At 49.2% G+C, this 9,425-nt stretch overlaps 1 protein-coding gene across 1 annotated transcript; it reads right to left on the reverse strand.

Annotated features, from left to right (window-relative positions):
* Positions 1-1,345: 1,345 nt before the first annotated feature.
* On the reverse strand, positions 1,346-8,640 carry DNALI1 (dynein axonemal light intermediate chain 1). Its single transcript, XM_081307849.1, has 6 exons — positions 8,557-8,640; positions 7,815-7,960; positions 5,932-6,101; positions 4,408-4,586; positions 3,883-4,047; positions 1,346-1,474 (listed from the first exon to the last, which is right to left on the reverse strand). Exons 1-6 carry the CDS (start codon positions 8,635-8,637, stop codon positions 1,439-1,441), a joined length of 777 nt encoding a protein of 258 aa, XP_081163975.1. The 5' UTR covers positions 8,638-8,640; the 3' UTR covers positions 1,346-1,438.
* Positions 8,641-9,425: the final 785 nt, after the last annotated feature.

Raw genomic sequence — 9,425 nt, forward strand, 5'->3', positions numbered from 1 at the left:
ACCCATTTAGGACATGCATGCTTTGCTGTCATGAGTCATGGGACCACAGACCTCAGGGAATGGAGTTCTTTCTTATGAAGATGGCAGCACAGGCAGGTCACTTGAGGGGACTTATAATTCCTCAAGACACTGGGTATGGGTCAAAGCTGTGGCTTGCAACCTGAGATTAGAGTGGTGGGGTGTGCTCTAGGAACACAGCTCTTGTGGGACTAGTTTTCCCAGTGAGCCTTGAAGCCCTAATCGGGAAGGGTGTTTGTTATGTTAGAGCTCTGCCAAGGAGTCAGTCTGTCCTTGCACTTCAAGGGATACTGAGTGGCATTTCAACCCCGTGAAATGGTAGTGCCTTCCTATGGAACCAGACTTGGGAAACTTAAACTGCATGGTGAATGTCACCTGGCTTGCTGTCCTGGTCTGCCCAGAATTAAGGATTTGTGTCACTAATTCAATCCTCTGGGTCTACAGAAGCTGTCTGCAGGCCATACTCTGGTCATTAATAATTAGCATGGCCCCTGGGCACAGTGGCATATGGTTGTAATCCCAGCCACTTGGGAGGCTGAAGCAGGGGGATTGCAAGTTCGAAGCCAGCCTCAGCAACTTAGTGAGACCCTGCCTCAAAATTTTAAAAGACTAGCTCAGTGGTAGAGCACCCCTAGGTTCAGTCCCCAGTACCATGCACACGCGCACACACACAAAGTAATAGAAACTGCATACAAGAGACGGTTACCTCTCCAGTTGTTTAAACAGGTAACTATGGGGATGTGGAGTTAGAGTTCAATTTTCTGCAGAATAAGGTGAACGATGTCTATGGGAGGGAGGAGCTGAGGTGTGGACAGCTCACAAAGGACACTGGGACTTGGATTCCTTTCCAGCAAACATTTACTTCCTCTGCAGCCTGGGTCTGCCGCTGCCGCTGTTCCCTGAACTCTTAGACTGAGGAAGAGATCCAGTTGATGTGGTGGGTGGGGATGAGACCATACAGCAGAAAAACAAAGCTCCAAAATGAGTTACCAAAACTGCATTGGTTAGGAATGAAAATGGAATGACCGAGGCCAGAGAAGCCCCAGTTAGGATACAAGGGAACCTGTGAACCAGACATTTGAGAGATAGGAGTAGCTTCCTTTGGCCACAGATGGATGCCACCGTGGATGAGATGGGAAAGCAGTTCCTTCTCAGTCTTACTATCTGAGTTGGCAAATCTCCTGGTTGGCCCACAAGTTGCATACCGAGACTATCAGGGTCACGCCACCCTCTTGCCTAACCAGGAGCCTGGTTGCCAGACTGTAGGTGTCCCATGATACTGGGGCAATAGTGTGACTTCTGACAAATGTGTAGGTGGTGGTCAGGGGAGGGGATGGCTTGTTCACTCAGGAAACTAGCTTTTTATTACAAAGGGCTTGTGATGGGGTGGTAGTGTTCGCTGAGACCCATATGGAAATTATCACTTCTTTGGTGCAATAATGCCTTCCAGTTGGGCCTGAAAAACAAAACAAACCATTAGTGCTTGAAGCTTGCAGCCTAACACAAATAGCTGAGAGGTGATAAAGTCTCTGGGAAGAATAATCCAAATGCTGCCACTCCAAGTGTTCTTTTCTCCCCCCTTCATTCTCCATATTTTCGGGATTAGCTGGTTTCTGGCTTGGCGTAGTCTTGTTACACCAGGAGAAACCAGAACTGTCCTGGTTTCCATACAGTAATAGCTCAGTGTATAATATAAAGCATTGAAAAGGAAATTGAATAAAAGTTGTTGAAATAGTGGTTTTTCATTGCTCAGATTTCAGGCCTGAATGTGTCTGCTCTTTGGTTTAGGATCCTGGGATCTCTGCTGGGACCAGAGGTTTGGGAAGCAGCAAATTATCAGCCACTAAGACAACTTGACACCCAATTAGAGAAAATTGCTACCAGTGAGTAGGGAGCTGTCCATCTTGTAGGTAAAGCTTAAGACACTTGGGAGTTATTTACCCGGCTTCTCTGGCAGCCGGTACAATAATTTACTATCATGGTATGTGAACAGATCTTTAAGTAGGTCTATCCTGGGGACTGCAAACACTGCTTTATTTGCAGTGCAGCTTTGAGCCAATAAAAGAAACTCACTTCTAAAGAATCCTTCACCCTGGGGATTACAAGGTTGCTCTTGAATGTTAAAAAGATGCTAAGGTATTCAACTTCGGAAAACCGTGTAACTAGGACTTACAACAAAGGAATATGGCGGAAAAAGGAAGGTGGCAGATAGGGAAGCAGCTTTCAGGGGTAGCTAGGTAAGTGATCACATTGCTGTGAAATTTTCTAGCTTTACCAAGGGTGCAGTGGTGCACACCTGTAATCCCAGTGGCTCAGGAAGCTAAGGCAGGAGGATTAGGAGTTCAAAGCCAGCCTCAGCAATTTAGTGAGGCCCTAGGCAACTCAGGGAGAACCTGTCTCTAAAATACAAAAACGGGCTGGGGATGTGGCTCAGTGGTTAAGTGCCTTTGGGTTCAATCCCTGGTACAAAATAATAATAATAATGGAATAAAGAATTCTTGCTTTTCTTTAACTCTTTGGTAACAAGAATCTTTTCTGATGGTGGTTAATACAAAGGCTTCTTTATCACAAATAGCTGGCCTTTTTGGTTTGTGGAGCCAACACACCTGCTAATCTCAAGAATGTAAGCTCTCCTTGCGATTAGGGAGGAAGCGGCCAGGGTTGTGGGAGAAGTGGCTCAATGTCAATAGGCTATGCATCTAAGAGAGTGCCTAGGGCCTCAGCAGACACCAGGACTTCGGGAGGCCTTGTTGAAGTTTCCTGGTTCAGCAGATGCAGGGAGTGCCCAAACATTTATTTATTTATTTTTTTAAATATTTATTTATTTAGTTATCGGCAGACACACAACATCTTTGTTGGTATGTGGTGCTGAGGATCGAACCCGGGCCGCACACACGCCAGGCGAGCGCGCTACCGCTTGAGCCACATCCCCAGCCCCCAGCCACATCCCCAGCCCCCCAAACATTTATTTCCACAAGCTGCCCCCGATGAGGATGATGCTAGTCTGGGGTCAAACCTCTGAAAATCTTTGGCTCAGTCAGGGAGCATAGGGTTGCAGAGGCCTGTGACTAGCCTTCTGTTGGACCAACCTTTCCCACCAGCATGGCTCCCAGCACCTTATATAGATGGGAGCATGTCACCAGTTCTTGGACCCTAAGTAAGGAAGACCATCTACAGGGGGGTGCTTGAGACCGAATGCCTGGGGAGGTCCTCAGTTTTTTTTTTTTTGGTACCATGGACTGAACTGAGGGGCACTCGACCCCTGAGCCACATCCCCAGCCCTATTTTGTTGAGACAGGGTCTCACTGAGTTGTTTAGCGCCTTGCTGTTGCTGAGGCTGGCTTTGAACTTGTGATCCTCCTGCCTCAGCCTCCCAGGCTGGGGATTTCAGGTGTGCGCCATCGTGCCTGGGAAGGTCCTCAACTTGAAGTGGCTCTTCCTCCCAGGGGGCTTTCCTTCTCTGTGCACCCACTAACTTGGCCTTCTCTGCTTCTGCCCCAGACATGGAACCCCAGTAGATGCCAGGAGGACAGTCAGCCCATGAAGGAGAACTCCAGCTTTGAGGGGAGGGCACCTCTACTTTCCGCCATATCCTCCTCTCTGGGGTTAGGCGACTTTTCCCAGGGCAAAAAGTCTTCTCCTAGAGAATCAGGCTGATGTGTCATGGGGTCAGAGTTGAGAATGGAGCCTCTCCAGAGCCAGAGGGATGGAGGACCCTCGTCATGGGCCTGCCCCACCCCAATGTCAGCTTCCTTTACCCCATGGAAGTGCGTATGGACCAACATGTAAAGGCCACGGGGATTGTCCAGCCCATGAGGCTGGGGACCAGTGCTGTGGGAGCACCGTGGCCTGGGCCTCCATCACCTTCAGCTGCTGATTTGTCCGCTTCAGGAACTGAATCTCCTCATTGTGCTTCTTCTCCTCCACCTGTCGCCGCTCGGTCTCCCGCTTCTCAGTGGCCTCGCATTTTGCCTTTTGCTCGTTTACTTGCCTCTCCAGGTCTCTCTTTTCCATTTCCAGTTCTGCAATCTGAGGGCACAATACTCAGTCATCCTGGGATGTTGCCCATAGATGGGTGGTGTGAGAGCCTGGGTGGTGAGGACTTGGGACACCACAGCTGTCCAACCTGACATTGCCAGGGTATATACTGCCACCAAGTGGGAGGTCAGTGACTGGCACGGAGCATCCTCAGGGAGACCAGCAAGCCAAGACCATGTATGTGGCTGGCTGTTACACCCAAGCAAGGGTCCTCCCTGAATGACAGGCCCAGAGTCATGAATGTGAGGAGGGCACCCTAGCAGCCAGAATGCAGTGCGGCAATGACAACAGAGTGGCCCTGGTATCAACAGAAGAGCCTGAGGGCCAGGGGGCATGGTAAACCCGACTCACTTTCTTCTCCATGTCTGACTTCCCCTGCTCAGCCTGCAGCGCCTTCCTCATGCCAAACGCCACGCTGCTCTCGTACAAGGTCTGGTAGGCAGCGATGGTCATGCGAATCTCGTCCCGGACTCGCAGTAGCAGCAGCCCCCTCTCTGCACAGTTGATGGTCACCTCCCGGATCAGCTCATCTTCCAATATGCACAGCGCAAGATCAGAGAAGGCAGGGGCAAGGGGACATGCACCTTGCCCATGGCAAGCCACCCTTCTTCTTGGAAGGGCCCTAGGGTGTGTTCTCACTTGGAGCTGAGGTCTCAGGGAAGGCCCTAATGGAGGGCACCTTCACTGGCCCAAGAGTCTGCCATGCAGCCACCCCGTTCCATTTAGCACAAGGAACAGCACCCAGCCAGCAAGAAGGGGTTGGCCAACACACAGGGAGACTAGGAACCCCAGGTTTGTTTGTGGTAGTGGGTCCCCCTCAGCTAGAAACTGGGAACTAATGCAGAAATCTGACTTTTTCGGTGAGAAGATGGTGGCAATTTTAAAGCAGCCCCTTTGGCTGGACTGATCTGTGGCTGAGAACAGCAGGGTCTTAGAGCACACATAATCACCTTTTTAAAATAACTTTTATTTTTTAATATTTATTTTTTAGAAGTAGTTGAACACAATACCTTTATTTTTATTTATTTTTATGTGGTGCTGAGGATCGAACCCAGGGCCTCGCATGTGCTAGACGAACACTCTACCGCTGAGCCACAACCCCAGCCCTTATTTTTAGCTCTTTATTTTTATGTGGTGCCGAGAATCAAACCCAGTGCCTCACATGTGCTAGGCAAGTGGTCTTCCACTGAGCCACAACCCCAGCCCACATAATCTCCTTTATAAATATATAAAATCTCCTTTATAAAGCTGGAGGGTCAACAATAATCATAGTAAGACTGAGAGGAGCTGCTCAAGAGTTTAGAGGCAGTGTGCAGATTAGAATCCAGCCACTGGACACCTCAGGGTGGCAGATTTTAAATCCCTTGTGTCTACTGATGGACAACAGATTAGTTTTGCAACATTTTTCTGGAAAGTACTGAATGCTGATGTATATAAATACCAAACATTAATTTTTCTGATTAAAAAATTAGCTCAGTGGAACAGCACTTACATAGCAAGCATGAGGATCTGGGTTTGACCTCCAGCATTATAACAAAAAACAAAACAACAACAACAAAAAATGTGCTTATTGTGACTATCTTTGAAAAGGCCAAGATTTAAAATGGAAGCTCTTATTTGACTCAAAATGTGTGAGAGATGAAGAAACCAGATCATCAGAGTACAGTGACTGGCAGGTGGGGGCCTGTTGGGACAGGTGGTTGGGAGGGGGGAGGAGTTCCACTTGGCAGTTATTGGGTGGGTCAAGAAGGGTGAAAAGAGGTGATTTCAACATGGGATGGGCTTCAGCTCAGAGGTGCTCAGAGCCAGATCTGTGCTGAAGGGAAGGAAGGAGGTGGGGGTTGTGTGGTACCCACCCCCACCTCGCCCACTCACCAAAACACTGTGAGTAGAGCTCCCTGCGGACAGGGCAGATGCCCGTCTCCCTGGCTTGCCGCTGCTGCAGCTTCAGGTCCAGCTGCTCCTGGAGGTGCACCACGTCCATCCTGGTGCTGGGGGTGCTGGACACCTGCTGGATCCATAGCTGCGTGTCCTCCACCCACTCCCTGTGGCACAGACACAGCCACACTGAGCAGAATCCACATACTTGAGAGAGTTCTCAGGACATCAGCAGAGAGATATCTTTGTGTTCTCGGCCTGAGCAGGAGTGAGGGGCAACTCTACCACCATCCCACCAGAATCCCTCACTCCACTCCTGTGGTGTGGGTTCCAAAACCATACTTGCTTTGCTGCCCCACAGAAAAGGATCTGGGGAACAGGGCCACGTCTACTCCCCAGGTGGTCTTCATGAAATCATCACCACTGCTGCAGATTTTACCCTTCTAACATGATTTACATTGTGTTGCCTGATCTGTGTGGAAGGCCCAGTGGAACTCTCCACTGACTTAAGGAGTAAGAGACACAAGATTCCATAAACCTTGTGCAAGCCAGAAAGAGGCAAGTGTGTGTGCAGGGGTTGGGGAGGATCTTGACGGGGTGTGCCTGCATGGGCTACCCACAGGGAACTTCATGGTGGAGTAACAACCAGGGTCTGGAATCAACACATAGGAGACGTGGCGGAGAGAACTTCAGTGCTGCTGGTGGGAGGGGATCAGCTGACACATCACTTCCCTCCATTGACCTCCTTCTCAGAGGAGATGGATCTCTGTTTGCCTGTTTCCTCTCTTCATTAAAGCCTTAAAAACTGCTGTCAATATGTTACATAAGAACAATACATTACATAAGAACAGTCGAGGGGCTGGAGATATAGCTCAGTGGTAGAGTGCTTGCCTCCCATGCACAAGGCCCTGGGTTCAATCCCCAGCACCACAAAAAACAAACAAACAAACAAAAAACAGGAAGGCTTCACCTGGAAGAAATGATATTTCTTCTGATAGAAGAAATGAAGGGAATAGTAAAGGAAGAGTATCCTTGGAAGTGAGAACAGCAATTGTTAAGGCCCTGAGGTGGGAGAGTGATTGAAGTGCTTCAGAAAGGCAAGTGGAGACCCCTGGGGCAGTGAACAGGAGAGAAAATGGGGGATATCATGGGCCAGGCCATTCTACATCTTTGAAGCTACTGTAAGGACTCAGGCTTTACTCTGAGTGAGGTAGGAGGTCATTACAGGTGGAAGACTTGGTCTGATCTGATTTATGTGGAGAACACTGTAGAAGCAAAGAGTAGAAATAGGGTTTTTAAACAGGCCATCGCAAGTAGTATGGGTGACAGAGACTAGGGACAAGATGGCAGAAAAACTTGGTGAAGAGTGGTTGGCCCAGGGAGATAAATTGAAGGTGAAGTCAAAAGAATTTCTTGAAGGATAAGACAGGTGGCGTGAGAGACCAAAAGCATTGAAAGGCAACCTGTGTCTCTAGCAGAAAGAAGACTGAGATGGGGCAGTGGGAAGAGGAAGAAACTGTGGTTTCATTTGGACATGTTGAACTTGAGATGCCTATGGGACAAGTTGGTGAAGGCACTGAGGAAGAAGTGGACTATATGGTCTGGAATTTAGGAGAGAGGACAGGGCCGAAAATACACATTTGGGATCCATCAGTATACAGATGGCATCTAAAGCCATCAAACTGGCTGAGAACACTCAGGGTAGATTTAAGGTTTCCCACCACCCTCCCAGAATCCAGCCATGTGCAAGTTCTAGGAGCTCTAAGAGGCAGGAAGGAGATCCCAGCCAGGAACTAAGGCAAAGTGCCTCTCCCTGCATTTCTAAATATTCTGGGATATAAAAGCCTTCTCCCAGTCATTGCTCTTTTTTTTTTTTTTACCTTGGGGGCAGGATGGCATTCAAGATTTCTTCTGCCTGCTTTGTAGGATCTGGGATACAGGAAGTTGAGGGGAGCTTGGCTTTGGGCGGCTGTGGGACTGGACCTGAGGGTCCAGGCTGCTGGGGGCTGACTTTCAGAGGCCGAGCCTAAGAGGAAGGAACAGGAGATATTTCAGGGATTCAGCTCCACACAGCCTGGTCCTCTGGATTGCTCCAGGTCTTCTGCCAGTCTCTCCATCCCAGCCTACTTTTCTCATCTGTCTGCTCAGCAGAAATGTCTGAGCTGAAGCCAGCCATGAAGAGTCTCTGGTCCCAGCCCAATGATTGAACTGATGTTTCTGGCTCAAGTGGTCTGTCACTGCTATAGTGATGGGAAATCACTGCCTGATCTACTCTTGAACCCAGCTACCATGAACAACAGCCAGCTTCATCCATTTCCTTGTGACTTCTTTCTCATTCTAAATCTCTGATCTAGGGTCACACCCAACATTTGGGCCTTCTCTAGTGGTACGGGGGATTGAACCAGGGTCTCATGTATGCTAGCCAATTGCTCTACCACTGAGCTACATCCCCAGCCCCATCGGGCTTCTTGCACCGCTCTCCCACCCCTCTTCCCTGACCCAATTCCCTTTACTGCCAGTCTCTGCAATTCTTGTCCCTTGGGGTTCCCGACCTTCGGCTCTGAGATCTGTCTTTCCCCGTTGAAGCTTTCAGGTCCCTCATCCCCTGAAACCCGTCCTTACTTTGGGGCTCCGTTTCTCAGTGTTCCGGCTCACCAACACCGGGGTATCATACTTGAGCAGAGAGTCAGCAGGAGGAATCATGCCTGCGGCTGGGACTGCGGCTCAGCAGCTGGCCCTCTAGTCCCGGCCTTGTTTACGGTAACCACGGAAACCCCCTGGCCGGGGCGGGGCTTCCGAGTGGGGTGGGGCCATCAGCGCGCGGATTTCATTCCGAACAGCCGGCTTCAAACCTCCTGTTCTTGGCTTCCCAGGCCTCCTGTTCATTGGTTCGTCCTGTACTTTCCGGAGCAAGGAAAACAAGGTTCAAGTTCCTACACTGCGTCTAGTTTGCTATTTGAATGGGATGGAGGGATCACTTTTGCTGAACCTCAGTTTTTTTTTTAATATTTTATTTTTTTTTAAAGAGAGAGAGAGAAAATTTTAATATTTATTATTTTTCCCGGCGGACACAACATCTTTGTTTGTATGTGGTGCTGAGGATCGAACCCGGGCCGCACGCATGCCAGGCGAGCGCACTACCGCTTGAGCCACATCCCCAGCCCGAACCTCAGTTTTGACTACTGCAAAATGGGAGTCATCTCCTGACCCCTGAGTAAAGGGTTGGGGACGATTTCCGAAGAAGACATCGAGTATTTCCAGGTTTAAAAAAGTATCTTTTAAAATTAAATGGAGCCGTGCGTTCGAGGCCAGCCCCACCAAATTAGCGAGGCCCTAAGCAATTTAAACCATGTCTCAAAATAAAGAATAAAAAGTGCTGAGGGGGCTGGGTTTGGGCTCAGTGATAAGCGCCCTTGCCTAGCATGCGTGAGGCACTGGGTTAGATTCTCAGCACCACATACAAATAAATAGAATAAAAGTCCAACAACAAC

This window comes from Spermophilus citellus (assembly GCF_964194105.1).
Source record: "Spermophilus citellus genome assembly, chromosome: 9".
Lineage (NCBI taxonomy): Eukaryota > Metazoa > Chordata > Mammalia > Rodentia > Sciuridae > Spermophilus > Spermophilus citellus.